The sequence below is a fragment of the Budorcas taxicolor genome, chromosome 3, assembly GCF_023091745.1.
Source record: "Budorcas taxicolor isolate Tak-1 chromosome 3, Takin1.1, whole genome shotgun sequence".
Lineage (NCBI taxonomy): Eukaryota > Metazoa > Chordata > Mammalia > Artiodactyla > Bovidae > Budorcas > Budorcas taxicolor.
The window spans coordinates 50,098,348-50,113,366 of NC_068912.1; the positions used below are offsets into that span (position 1 = coordinate 50,098,348).

The 15,019-nt window shown below is 47.7% G+C and overlaps 1 protein-coding gene across 1 annotated transcript in view; it reads left to right on the forward strand.

Annotated features, from left to right (window-relative positions):
• Positions 1-2,193: 2,193 nt before the first annotated feature.
• Positions 2,194-15,019, forward strand: part of BCAR3 (BCAR3 adaptor protein, NSP family member) — a 130,061-nt gene continuing 117,235 nt past the window's right edge. Inside the window, exons 1-2 of the mRNA XM_052636921.1 lie at positions 2,194-2,255; positions 10,365-10,692. Coding sequence (XP_052492881.1) covers positions 10,376-10,692 — 317 coding nt within the window. The 5' untranslated portion in view covers positions 2,194-2,255; positions 10,365-10,375. The remainder of the gene's footprint in view (positions 2,256-10,364; positions 10,693-15,019) is intronic.

A 15,019-nucleotide genomic window follows, 5' to 3' on the forward strand; every position in this document is an offset into this window, starting at 1 on the left:
TAACTAAGGAAGGAGCTAGGTCAAACACTTATGTTAACATAGAAGATAATGCCAAACAGGTCTCTAAAATGTTATACAAATTTCTCTAATTTTAGGTACCCTGGTGGGTGTGAAAGGAGATTACAGTGCAACCTCAACTTGCATTTCTGAGATAAGCTGAGAACCTTTTCGTATGTTTTTTGACTTTTTGAGAAATAACTGTTTATCCTCGCTTGCAAAATGCCTGTTGAAATATTCTACTTATTTTCAGCTGGGTTTTTCTGCCTTTTTCTTGCTGATCTGTGAATGTCCTTTATATATCCTATGTAAATCCTTTTTTGGATATGTATGTTGCAATTATCTTTTCTCTGTGGCTTGATTTTTCACTAATGGTGTTTTGGAATAAACAGGAGTTGTTACTATTTAAATTAATTATTTATTCTATTTTTGGTTGCTCTGGGTCTTTGTTGCTGCACGGGATTTCTCTCATTGCAGCGAGCAGGGGCTACTCTCCAGCTGCAGTGCGGGCTTTTCACTGACTGGCTTCTCTTGTTGTGGAGCAAGGGCTCTAGGGCTTATGGGCTTTAGTACATGGGCCCCCAGGCTCTAACACAGGCTCAGAAATTGTGGCACCGGGCTTGCTTCCTCCCTGGCATGTGCGATCCTCTAAGGTCGGGGATCCAACCAGTGTATCCTGCATTAGCAGGTGTATTCTTTACCACTGAGCCACCAGGGAAGCCCAGGAGTTCTTAATTTTAATGTTATCTAATGATCAATGTTTTTTCCCCCCCACCTTATGGTTAGTACTGTGAGTGTTTTAAGAAGTCTTTGCCTAGCTTAAGGTCATGAAAAAAAATGTTTTGATGTTTACTTTGGATGCTTTTATTGTTTTATCTTTCACAGATTTAAAATCCGTCTGGAACTGATTTTTTGGTATAGAATAAGGAAGGAGAAGGCATTGGCAACCCACTCCAGTATTCTTGCCTGGAGAATCCCATGGGCAGAAAAGCCTGGCAGGCTACAGTCCACGGGATGGCAAGAGTCGGACACGACTTAGCGACTAAACCACCACCACCACCAAGGGAGATGTCAAGATTCTTCTTTTTTTCTCCATGTGGCTTTTCAGTTGATAAGCATCATTTACTGAAAAGACCACCCTTTCCCCAGTGCATCACATCAGCATCTTCTATGTAAATCAAGTGACCTTATAATGTAGATCTGTTTATGGACTCTATTCCATTGTCTATCCTTGCTGCTGCTGCTGCTACGTCGCTTCAGTGGTGTCTTACTCTGTGCGACCCCAAAGACGGCAGCCCACAGGCTCTGCCGTCCCTGGGATTCTCCAGGCAAGAATACTCAAGTGGGTTGCCATTTCCTTCTCCAGTGCATGAAAGTGAAAAGTGAAAGTGAAGTCTCTCAGTTGTGTCCGACTCTTCGTGACCCACGGACTGCAGCCTACCAGGCTCCTCCATCCATGGGCTTTCAAGAGTACTGGAGTGGGTTGCCATTGCCTTCTCCGTCTATCCTTGCTACCAATTACTATTTCTATAGCTTTATAACAGGTCTTGATAACTGGAGTCCTCCACTAGGCTCTAATTTTTTACTCTCCCAAGCCATCTAGTACCAGAGTGCAGCTTCCACCTCCCACTTGGCTGTCAATGTGTCCAGATGGGTGTAATTGATTTGCTTGTTCCCAGGGCTTGGTCATTTGGGGTTACCTGGGTCTTTATCCCATCCCTTTAAACAAAGCCAGCCAGGTGTCGGCAGACAAGCAAATCAGATCTGTTGGGTAACTGAATTACGCGGGGAGGGGAGAGGTGGGTAAGGTGAGGTTGTCTCCCCTGGGGGTACAGTGACGAGGTGGTCGATATACATACATCTGAGGACTGGCTTCTCAGGAGGTACGAGGAGAGCCAAACTAAAATCCGGGTAGAGGAGGGCTACGCGAGGTCAGCGCATGTAAATGTCGCGGGGGGTTCCGCAAGGCTGTGCGAATAGGCTCGCTGGGGTGGGGCCGAGAAGCCGCAAATCACCAGTTGAGGGCCCGAGTGCGCGTCGCCGGCTCAGAGGCGCGCCTGCTGCTGCCTGGGCCCGGGCGGGAGCCGGGGAGGGAACCGGAGCCCCAGGCGCCCGGTGCACAGAGACGCGCGCCGGCTTCCCGGTGGGCGCGCTCCACCGATTATGAGCCGCTCCTGCTCCTGGAACAGCCGTGGCGCGGGGCCGACCGTGCGGCTCCTCTGAGCCCCAGCCCGAGAACCCGGGCGCCGAGGGGGGAGGTGAGTCTCCGCCGCGTGTCCCGCGGGGGTGCGGCTTCTCCCGGGGCGCTTCGGTCTCCCGCTTGCCTTGGAGGACGGACCGGGAAGTTTGTTGGCGAAAGTTGGGCTTTGGGGAAGGTAGAGCCAGCGACCCCCTACCGCTCCCCCAGCCGAGCTGGCGACTGGGGGCTGGAGTGGCTGAACTGGGGGCGGGGTTGCGCCCGTAGGGGGCCTCTGAACCGGCTGGGAGTCCCCACACAGGGCCTGCGGCGGGAGGCGACGTGCGGCGAGCATCTCTGCTCTTTGCATCTTCCCGGGTGCTGGTTTCTCCGACCCCCTGAGCGTCCAGCCGCGCCTCCCGGTCCCCTCCCTCTCGGCCCCAGAAGCCGGAGCGAGTCGCGGGATGCGAGGGCCAGGGAGGTGGGGGTAGGGGCTGCTCCGCTGGAAGCCCTGGGCTTGGAGGAGGCGAGTTTCTCCACTAATCTCTTGGAAAGTCTGCAAAGCAGGCGAAGGCGCCCGCCCCGTAACTGTTGACAACAGCTCCCTCCCTCTCTCCCTTTGTTGAAAAAGAATGAATAGTTGGTTGTGTTGCTCCCTCTTCGTCGGAGAAGGGAGGGAAGGGGAGGTGAAGGCAGGGAAGGGAGAGACGGTGGGCGCAACGCGAAGTAGGTTCCGGTCTCAGCCGGTCTTTCCTTACCCGCTAAGGCTGCCCCCACCTTAAAAGTTTCATCAGGTGTACACAGTCGTGGGAAGTTCAGTGGGCTCCAAAGCAGCTGTCGAGGCGGTGTGTTTCGTGGAGGAACCCAGAGGGTCGTGCCTGGGCTTGGGCGGGGGTGATGGAAAACTCTGGTTTTGGTTTTAACTCGCTTGAAGCAGGGTGAGGAGGTAAAAGACTAACCTCATGTATCTTTCACCTGAAGCCATTAGCTGAGATAGAAAGTAGAGCCGTGAGTTCAGCCGTGCATTTGAAACCTTGACTCTTATCTACCAAGGCTACCCAGATCTTTCCAAGGAAGACACATTGGCGGAGGGAAGGTCAGTTTGAGAACGGATAATCTCCTTGCTTGTTGCCAAGGAGTGAAGCGAGATCCGGGGGGAAGGGGGAGACCTCGGTTCAGAAAGTCACAAGTGGGAAGGGGCTACTCAGTTAATACCGGGGAAGCCACAGGCCAAGCAGTTATACGTGAGTGTACAAGGGGACATATGGAATGTAGCTGTAAACAACTTGCCACACTAATGGCTCTCTCACGCCCTGACTCCAACTTTCCCTGAGAAGCCTGACATTTCCAGAATGACTAACAGGAGATCTCAATCTCCTATTCATATAGAAAGGACTGCTTGTCGAATGGATGCTAATCTTAAGACCTTTATCATGTAAATCCTGTGCTGTGTTGCTTGAAATTCAATCCATGGAAGAATTATTCATACTTCAATCATTTGGCTAGACTTCATAATGTACTTCAAAATAAAGGGATACTCTTAATTCCTACACCCAGGCAGAACTTCATTCTGAGTGGATAAGCCAGCTTTATATGTGTGGTTTGCCATCTCCTCTTCCTATCTGCTTCTGCAGAGAAGATATACAACTACAGATGTGGATTGTAACTTCTCTGTCGTGGTCATAACAGGGCAGCGGAGGGGGTTATGTTTCCAGGGTTTAAAATACGACAGAAAGCTCTTAAAGCCCACATCCCATGACTGTCTGTGAATTTAACTTGAAAATATCACATTTCAGAAGTAAGATTGAAAAATCCAAACAAATAGACTGCTTATCTCTGCCTCAACTTGCATGCGATCGTCAGTTTCTTTGAGACCGTAAAGGAAGGGAGTCACGCCTGTTGTTCACAAGCATTTCCGAGCATAGCCGCTGACCAGGGTCAAGAAGGCAGCACATAGGTGGGGAGTATGTCAAGCTCACTTTCATCTCTACTGAGATTTCAGCTCTTTGAACGTACACGTGGGTCTCATATTTTCCTATCAAGATGTAGAGTCTTTGACCTTTGTGTATATTTCAAGATCTGGCTTTAGCCGGAGTCAGGACACTGTGTCTGATTACCTGCACAGGTGAAGTCAGATGGCCAAAGTCTCACCTGGGCTTCTATTTTGAAGACTGCATGTGGGCTCACTTCATGTGCCTGTGTATCCGTGCCCTTGTCATACTTGATTGGGTGTCGTTACATCTTTTGTTCTCGGTTTAAACATCTCCCTCTTCATCTTTCCTGGCTGCAGTCTTCCCCAGAAGCAGTGACCTCGTTTGTGAGCTATCACTGTGATGGGGATGCAGTGACAAGCAAGACAGACGTGGTCTCTGCCCTGCTTAGAGGAGACCTCCTGTTTTTGGAATGCTTGCTGTATGTCAAGGGCTTTCCATACACAATTGCATTTACTTTTCACAACAGCTCCATGAAGTAGATGTTGTTAACCCATTTTTACAAATGAGAAACTGTCAGAGAGGTTGTCACTTGTCCCAGGCCACACAGTAAGTCAGTGGCAGAGTAGGGATTTGAATCTGTGTTTTACTTCAAAGCCTAGGTTCTGAGTCACACCGTGTTTGATTTTCAAAAATTAAATAGTACATAATGACTAGGAACATCACACCATGTTTGATTTTCAAAAATTAAATAGTACATAATGGCTAGGAACATCAAGACAGAAACATCTTCAAGTGGAGAAAACTTGGGAGCCAGAAACTGGAGACTTGAATTTAGCCTCCATCCTGCTCTTCCGACCCATGTGTTCCCATCTCAAGACCCTTACATTTGCGGAATCCCCTGCCTGGAACCGGAGGGAGTTCAGTCTTCTCTTGACTGGTTGCTTCTCTCTTTTCAGGTCTCATGTCATGGTTCCCTCTTCAGAGAGCTTTTCTCAGACCACCCTTTCATGTTCTTTAGGGCACTTATGACTGGGATAGTCCCTAATTTTTTTTAAAATTTGTGTTGATTGGACTTCCCCATCGCCGTGTAGGCTCCATGAGAGGAGGAGCTTATCTATTCTGTTATAGCCTCAGCTCTAGTACATTGTAAACCCTCAGAGAATATATATTGAGTGAATGAACATTTATTTTCCTTATCTGGAAAAGGGAAGGGGCTTGATCCTCTGAGATCCCATCTATGTATCACGTGCTGAGATTCTGCCTAGTGGTGAGCTGTGGTAGGTGGCTTCTCTGGCAGAATGGAAAGTACATACCTTGAACCTAGATTCCATCACTTCCACCTCTGGATTTCCCCCAGGTTCCTGGAGTCTGGAAAAAATAAAAATAAATAAAAAGTAGGAAACAGAGCAACCCACAGACTGCAGATGAGTTTCTTCCACCTGTAGTTCTCCCTTCCATTCCCCACCCCACTTTAGTTTGCTGTTGTTTGCTTTTATAAAGTTGGGTCTCTGGCCAGGGCCCACCTCCCTCACTGCTGAATTGAGTCAAGCTTGACATTGGACCCAGGCTAGAACCAGTCTTTCCCAGTGACTAGTCACAGGACAAGGCTATATTTTAATGGGGAAGAGTCCCAAGTTAGAGGCAGCAGGTTATTGAGGAGAGCCTGGCCTGTGTATTTTCAATTTATCTGCAGCTGAGAAATTTAACTGTAACACGGGAAACTTCAACTAGGAACTTCAGCTAGGATGAATGATCTTCATCCTCCCATTATTAAACTGCTTCACAGCCTTCAGGTCGGCACCCCTTCCTAAGGGAAGCCTTTCCTGGCTGCTAGATTCATCTAGACCCCAGTTCCCACTCTGCGTGCCCCCGTAGCCTGGGGACTCGCCAATACATAAAGTCACTACTTACTGTCTGCTTCCTCCATAGGATAGGAACCTCTGGAGGACACCTGTTTGACACCATCGCCACCCACGCAGTGCCCACCACATAGGAGGCCCTCCTTAGACGTGTGTTAGATAGAAGAATTAGTGAATGCTCCTGTTGACGGACTATTCCTCTGCCATTCTTTTCTGTTACCCAGAAAGTAAACTGAGTGTCAGTTGCTCTGTACCAAAGAAACTCACTTACCTGGTAGTTCTCAAACCTGGCTCCACATTGAACAATATTGCAAGAATTTTGATAAGACTGATGCCAGGGTCCTATTCACCCAGATTGTGACTTCATTGGTTTGGTTCACGGCTTGGGTGTCAGAATTGTTGAAGCTTCTCTGAGGACTCTTAATGTGCATCCAGGTTGAGAGCCTCTGCTTTTTCAGAACTCATCCCTGGCGTTGGTCCTTATAGGCTTGAAGCAGTCCAGGTAAGAGAGGGCAGGGATATAATTCATGGAATATTGCATGGTTCCTGACAGTTTAAGAGGTACTTTCACATCTGTTATCACATCTGATAATAACAAGCTGACGGATCTACTCTCTGGTTTAAATACTCCCTTTATGTTGATGACTCTTAAAAATCTACATTCTGTACTGGCCTCTGACTGAACATATGAGTATCTAGACTGCTAGACAGAACTGTCCTACTGGCACCTCACACTCAACAGCCCCAGTGGTGAGCTTGTTACCCGCCGTCCTGAGGGGGTCACCCCTTGCGCTGTTCAGTGATACAGCAAAGCACCATCCTCCCATGGCTGTGGCCTCCTTCATCCCATACAAGAGGCCTTGAGCTCTTGGCCCCTTGCTCTGCCCTTCCTTTCCCTTCCCGTGGCCACTGTCCCAGGTCGGAGTCCTTCATCACTCCTTGCTGGCTTGTTGCTGGTGTCTGACTGACCTCCCCGCGGCCCTTCTGTCCCCTCCAGAATCACCAGAGCTCCCTACCCAGGCACAGACTGGACTCCATCCCTCTCTTCCTGAGTTTCCCTAGCACTGACAGGCAAGTTCAAACACCTCAACACACCCTGTAAGACTTTGTGATCTGGTCCTAAGCTGTGCTTCTTCCAGGAAGTGCTTCTCAGCCTCACTCGAGCCGCACTGCACAACTTAGGTGCCTGAGCCTGTGCGGGTGCTTCCCGCCTTTATGCATCTGCTGTTAACCACATCGTCTTAGAAGGCTTTTCCCTACAGGTTGCAGCCTTTCAAAATCCTTCATCTCCAGTGATGCCCTGTCTGAGATCCTCCTTGAGCCCTTTTATCAAAATTAATTGTTCTTCCCTCCGGCACCTTAAGGGTGCCATCAGTGAGTATATCACAGTTGACCCTTGAACAGCGCAGGTGTGAACTGCATCTGCCCTTTTGTTGTCGTTTAGTCCTTCAGTCGTGTCTGACTCTTTGCAACCCTGTGGACTGTAGCCCACCAGGCTGCTTGGGATTTCCCAGGCAAGAGTACTGGAATGGGTTGCCATTTCCTTCTCCAGGGGATCTTCCTGACCCAGGGGTCAAACCCGTCTCCTGCATTGCAGGTGGATTCTTTAGCCACTGAGCCACCCAGAGTGGGGGTGGGGGTGGCGTGTAGAATTGCATAGGCACACTTATACACAGATATTTTTCAGCAGCAAATACTACAGTCCATGGTCAGTTGAATCTGTAGATGTGGGGAACTGTGGATACAGAGGGCTGTCTATAAATTGCATGCAGATTAACGCTGAGTTGTTCAAATGTCAACTGTATTCTCTTTGAATTCATAGTCAGGGGTTGAGGTTTATGCATCCTTGTTTCTCTGAGTATCTTATCTGGAGTGGGCACTTAAATGTTTGTGGAGTTGAAAGTAGGAAAAGCAGCTGTTAACATCCCTCGAGAATACCCTGAGGTGTGGATAACTTGCCGAGGGCATTCTAAAGCACTTTGGCTCAGACTTGAAACAGATAGATCTTGGATAAGCAGAGAGGAAACAGGCTGCTGGGGATGCTGGAGCCAGTGTAACTCTTGTCTGTCATCCTAGCTGGAGATAGACGTGATCCACACCATGGGCCTTTGCATGCGGAGAGATTCTGGGGGATGGGGGTGGGGCTTTGGGTCTCCCCTCCAGGTTCTTGGGACTGATCCAAGCCTGTGGAGAAGAAAGGTGCGGATAACTCGGACAGGTGAGAGTTCACAACTGTGAGTGTGTACGGGCGGGATGAGGGAATCCTAGTCGGCTTACGTCATCTATGTTCAGGAGAGGGCTGAGGAGTTTGGTTTCTTTTTTAATAATGATGATTAACGTGAAGCAAGTGCTGACAGTGTGCCGGGTCCTGGGCAGACCCGGGAGGGGCCCACCCGGGGACTAACAGTCCGTTGTCTGCGCCCGCTGGGAGCCGGGCCTTCTGTGTGGTCCCAGTTCAGCATGGAGCAGACGGGCTTCGGAACTACCAGGTCTGGCAGAAAGCTGAGGACAGGGTTCAGATCATATGCCTTAAATGAAGGGCCTCCTTCCTCCCAGCGCTTCAGTGTCTCTCTCTGTCACGTGTGGAAACAGTGGACTGAGTGTGTCTGTCTGTGTGTGTTGTCACTTGTTTCCTCTGTGTACTCTGCTGACTGCTCTGGTTCCACCTCTTATTTTTACCAGATTCTGTTCTTCTTGATTGTCCCCAAGCCAAGTCCCAGGTCCCCAGGTCCTTTGTGGAACTGTCTGCAGTGGTGCTAGAGAGCGATGATTTCCACTCAGCACCACCCCCTTTGCAGGGGAGAGGGCGGTCTGTGAGGAACGGGATTGCACAGCTTGAGAACAGGCTGCAGGGTGAAGAGGCGTGTTCCTCACCAGGCTCGGGGAAGGCCAGGGCGTGGGGCTTAGCTGAGCAGCTGTGATCTCTGGATCAGTCTAACACCGTGACTAGTGGTACAGAGTCTGTAACCTTCTGTCTGCTGGGACTAGCCCTAATTTTTGTTCAAGCTTATGTTTCTTCTCTATTTATTCGCCTTTATAATTTTATTTATTTGGCTGTGCTGGGTCTTCACTGTTGCACAGGCTTTTCTCTAGTTGTGAGCTGGAGCTACTCTCTAGTTGTGCCTGGGCTTCTCGCTGTGGTGGCTCCTCTTCCTGTGGAGCACGGGCTCTGGAACACGGGCTCAATAGTTGTGGCACATGGGCTTAGCCACTCTGTGGCATGTGGGATCATCCTGGATCAGGGATCGAACCCGTGTCTCCTGCGTTGGCCGGTGGACTCTTTACCACTGAGCCACCAGGGAAGCCCTATATTAGCCTTTAAAATATCATTTAATTTGGCTTAGATCAAAACCATAGTGGCTATTTAGAGGATGGAAGTGCTAACCCTGCTCAGGGTGAACTCTCTGCCAGTGGTGATAGCTGGGAACAACTGCTAAGGCTGCTTTCACACACAGCGTTTTTCATTTCTTTCCATGAGGCTCTCTACCACTTTTTTCTCTTTTTTGCCTTTCCCACTCTTCCCTGACTCCACAGACACCTATGCACAGTGCTTAACCCTGTTGGTGATAGGCGGGGGGATGATTGTACATGGAGCCCCCACCCCATGGCTTTCCTCTCCAGCTGAGCCCACTCATGTGTGGAGGAGTGGCCCACCTCCTGAACCCTGACCGGCTTCATTAATTAGCGTACACTGATTTATTTATAAGCGCCAGGTCTTCACCAGAAGGAATCTGTCCTGTCTCTCTGAGTAGCAGAACTGAGGAGCTGGATTGAAGGTGTTCTAGCAGCTAAGGAATTCCAGCCATCTTCACCTGTTCTTATTGCTTGTAGGGTGGTGGGAATGCATGAGCTCATTATCTTTCCTCAGTATTCTTTTTTATTAGTCATGCTTTTCCATCAGCTTCAGTCATCTGAAGTAATAAACTGGCTCGGGTGTCTCTAAAGGCTCTGAAATGTATTTGCCCTATTCCGTTGTGGCTCAGTCAGTAAAGAAGTGGCCTGCAATGTGGGAGACCCAGGTTCAGTTCCTGGGTCAGGAAGATCCTCTGGAGAAGGGAATGGCAACCCACTTCAGTATTCTTGCCTGGAGAATTCCATGGACAGAGGAGCCTGGTGGGCTACAGTCCACTGGATCGCAAAGAGTTGGACACAGCTGGGAGATTAACACACATACATATTGGTGGATCTGCTGCCAAACCAGGAGAATTCCTCTATAGGATGAAAAAGGGGATAAGTAAACTCCCATCATAGTAAATTTCACAAGTGATGTTTATCCTTTAACACTTTGTGAGCATTTTCTTTTGTTACGTGATCTATTTCCATTTCCTTTTGTAAGGAGGAAGTCAATTCTCATGGTTTTCATAGTTTTATGGCTTCACTCTCTTCTTCCCCCCTTAGACTTGAGGATCATGGCTGCGGGAAAGTTTGCAAGTCTTCCCAGAAACATGCCAGTGAATCACCAGTTCCCCCTCGCCTCGTCCATGGACCTTCTGAGCAGCAAGTCCCCTCTCGTCGAGCGTCGTGCAGATGCCTATCAAGACGTGTCTATACATGGCACCCTTCCCCGGAAGAAGAAAGGCCCTCCTCCCATCAGGTCCTGTGATAACTTCAGTCATGTGGGGACCATCCCCCATTCCAGATCCCCACGGCAGCACTCACCTCTGATCCAGGACGCCATCCAGGAGCAGCCCCTGCAGGACTGGAAAGGCGAAGCCTTCACCTTCAGGTAGCTTCTTTAATTTCACGAATGAAAATGATTTGTTTTAAAGGGCTTTTTTTTTTTTTAATCTTTTTTAGGAAAAATATCAAACACGCACAAAGTAGAACAGATAGTTTAATTAACTCCCATGGACCCATCAACCAGCTTCAACGGTTATCAACTTGTGGTTGGCTGTACCCCACCCACTTTCCTGCCTCTGGTATTATTATTGTTTTCAGGCAGAGCTTTATTGTGCTCTGTTATTATTTTGAAGCAAATTTCAGACTTCGTTTTATCCGTGAATATTTTGGTATATGTCTTTCAAAGATAAGGACTCTTATTTTAAAAAATGTATAGCCACAGCATAAAAAACTGTAACATCTGAAAAAAGAACCATTTCTTAATATCATCCAGTTTGGATGATATTAAGTGTATTTTAAGGTCAGCTTCCTGTATCATTAAGTCCCTCAGAAGGAACCACGGCATTTTTTTTTTTGCCTCAGATTATGAACTGCATCCATCCATTCCATCCATTTCTATAGAGATGCCAGGCTTTCTATAATTAGGATGTCTGTAGTTGTATAGGCATCCCCATTATCCAGAGCATGCCTATGAAACCTTCCATAAGCTGAGGTGGTGTGAAAAAGTAGCTGCCCTAGGACACATCATACTATACATGGATGCATGACATAAATGGAGATAAAGCACAGATGCTCACGCACAGCTCAGGGCCAGGGTGACCCGATGCTGAGATGCTGCTTGTAGTTCTGGAGGCAACTTGGCGGTGCTGCTCTGCGTGTGCACCACCTGTACAACAGCTTCCTGAAAACAGACAGCGAACGCTGTTTTCGAATTTTACCTTTTTCCACGAAAGCAAAATTCCTGTTCAGACTTCTGTTAGTGAAATCAAGTACTAATGTAGGTCATTTTGTAAAAGCAAAGTAGTAGCACACTTTCAAAAAGTGGGGATACCTGTGTTTCGTTGTCAGCAAGCTGAAATAAATCTTGTTTGGTTTTGGATCCATCATCAAGTCAGCTTCAGAATACTTTAGAACAGGAATTGCTTTCTTCTTCTGTCCACCAGGGACCTGGGTAAATAAGACTCATGGTCGTAAAGGCTTTTTCTCTGGGTCTGAAATGGGCCTAGTTGTGACCCTGCTTGTGGAGCTGGTTTAGAACCGCTGCACCCCTTTTTCTGTTGAGCAAGACCCCCAGCCTGTGATGCTATTGGGTAAGCAGGGGGATGGTTTCTTCTGCTGTATCTCCTGACCTCTCTCTCTCTGTCCAGCCCTGTAGCACGGAAAGCCACTTTGGTCCTAGCTCATTTATTTGTTCAGTACCTGTATATTGAACACCTGTGTTAGAATATGTTGATGTTGTAAGCACTATTGCTTCACCAGGAAAATTCTGCCCATATCCTCTAAGTATCTTAACTAAAGGGCTGGTCTGACATAGTCGACATTTTAGCTATCAAATCATTGCCCTTTTACAGGGTGGGGAAACATGTGCCCTGACGGGATAGCAGAGGAACATGAGAAATGGTGTCCTCCCAGAGCAAACATTGTAGTGAAGCACCCAGATAATAAATACAAGTAAATAAACAAGACAATGGCGGGTTATAGTCAGTGACATAGAGGAAATAGTCATATCCTGGAGATTTATTGGGGTTATATTTTTTATAGAGTGGACGGTCTCTGAGGAGAAGAGTCAGTGGAAGGCTGTCCAGGCATAGGAAGAACAAGTGCAAGGAACCAGGGGTGGGAACATGTTTGAAAAACCCAAAACAGGCTAGGCTGACCTGTGGCTGGAGTGTGGCATGTTGAGAGACAAATAGTACACATGTTGGGAAAGGCCTAGGCAGGCAAGAGTTCAGAATGAGTTGTATAATTGCAGTATTACAGGAGAAGATAAGCGGAAGCCCAGATAGTCTCTGGAGAAAGCACTGGAGAGTCTGCAGGGTTTCTGACGTGAGACCACACGGCTTCCCAGGGCGTTCTGGGCATCAGGTGGTTCTGCTCTGCGGAGTCCAAGCGGGTGGCCTGCTGATGACAGGTGCACTGGAAGTGCACACGTGTGTACAGTAATGTTGATAGCGCATCATGGGCACGTGATGCACTGCCGTGCAGAAGCAGAGCCGTCACTGCCCTGTCTTAGGGAGGCTATGAGGCAGCAAAGGAAAACAACTTTCAGCTAGCCAGAATTAAGCCCAGGCTGCACTGCATGGAGTCAGAACCCGCTATCGCCTGGCTTCCTGTGGCCACTTTTTATTTATTAAGTTAAGCTCTATATTGAGCTAGGTATCCATGGGCTACCACATGCAGATGGTCCGCAAAGTCCAGGCGAGCTGTCTCCTCTTACCAGGGGGATCTCCCAGGGGCCGGGGGTGGTAATGGAGTCACCCTTTGTAGCTTGAGGAAGTTCTCAATAAACTCCTGAGGCCCAGGCTGTCAACCTGCCAGCAGGTCAAAGCTTTTTAACTTGAAAACTAACTTGGACATAGATCAGATCTCAGATCTTATCGGAGCTGGACGCAAGTCATGAGTTTAAAGTCTAGGCTGTGGAAGACTTAACAAGTACTGCTGGTTTAGGTTTGTTTCTGATTCAGAATTATGTTCATCCAAATTCATGTTTTTTTCCCTTAATTTAAAATAACTTATTGTTAAAGGTCAGCACAGGAAGTAAATGCACATCCTTCAAAATTATGCTGAGTGTCAAAGGATCTAAAGTCCTCTTCCCCCACTCCGCACAGGCTTATTATTAATGTATTTTGTTTACCTGACACATCTTAAAGATATCCTGAGTTGTTCTCAGTTTTGAGGACTTTAAAGCACCTTATATTCTTTCTTTTTTTTTTTCTCTCTAAATCCTTTTAAATATTCCTAATAAGATTATGAGCTGCCTCAGGTACTTTTTGGAACAGTGTCAACAAGTAACATTTTGTGAAAGTGAAAAGCTGGAGACAGGCTGTTTGAATGAGAACCTGAGCTTCTAGAGTGGGAAGTGTGACTAAGGTGCTGGACAGAATTACCTCGAGAGAGAAACAGCATTTCTATTCCTAACTCAGCTCTGACAGCCCAGCAGAGCTGGGAGACCCACTACCCTGGTTCACTCACCACTGGAAGCTGGAAGCCATGTGTGTTTTAGAGTTTTGAATCCCTGACTCCTAAGACTAGTTAGGTCTACCTTTAACAAGATTATTAGTTTCTTTTTTTGGCCTTGTTTCAGATAAACTATTTTGGCCTTATTTCTTTTCCGAGTGAATTCAGGGGTTAACTTCAGCTAAGAGTAGCTGAAGTTCAACTTGCCCAGATGTCAAGCCTGCAAGCCTTCCATTCCATCACACTTGGGGTTGGCATGACGATGGTGGGACCATCTTGGGGAGTGCCCCCCAACTCCTTATGTGGGCCTGCCTATACTCAGAGGGAAACGCTTCAGACAGCATCTCCTTGTCTTGTGAAATATTCTAAGTTTCCAACAAATTTGTTTACTTTATTAATCACTAAAAAGTCACCTTTATGATTGAATATTAAGTAAATATCAACCCTGTGGAAAGCCCTAGGCAAAGCAGAGGAAGTCTTCCTTTTGACCTAACAATTTGCATTAATAAGTGGTCATATAAACATGGGTCATATTCACATGAATTATTATTCCCTTACATTTTATAGTTATAATATCTTCCTGTCCATAAGTTATCTTGTTTGAACATCATAACCCTATGTGACAGCAGATTTCATTGTTAGCAGCAGCATCAGGTTGTCATCAATACAGCTGAGTAAATGGTTCAGAGAATGGATGGTTGAGGCACCTAAGATTAGACCCTCATGTGTGACTGAGCTAAGATTAGGGCTCAGAAACTATCATAGGGCCTTCCCCAGACACTGTGCTCTGTAGCCTTGCAAGAAGGCTGGCTCTGCTGTGGGCATCTCTGAGTTATCTTCTCACATGAACACTTCAGTCCCCAGGGTCTGACTGCAGCGTCTCAGACAACCCCCTTGAGGAGGCTAGAGCCTTGGCCGCCGAGAGCAGGCAGAAGGCAGGCCTGAAAGGGGAACTGGTCTCCTCGTTCTGAGACCCATATCTCTTGGCTCTGTTGTTGTCTTGGCTGCCGTTGGATATACTTGTGGTTTGAAAAGGAGCCAAAATGAGGAGCCCAACGCTCTTAAACCTGCTGCTTGGTGTCACAGAAGGAGCCTTTGTTCTGCAGGCTGAGCAAGGCTTCTCTGAGCAGTCTGCAGATGGGATTTCCTCTTGACATTAGCGTTGTTTGGCTGGTGAACCTTGGGTTCATCTATCTTCAAGGATGAATTTTTATTTCAATCTGGGACCTTCTTGGGCTGAGGGGAGACCAGTCCCT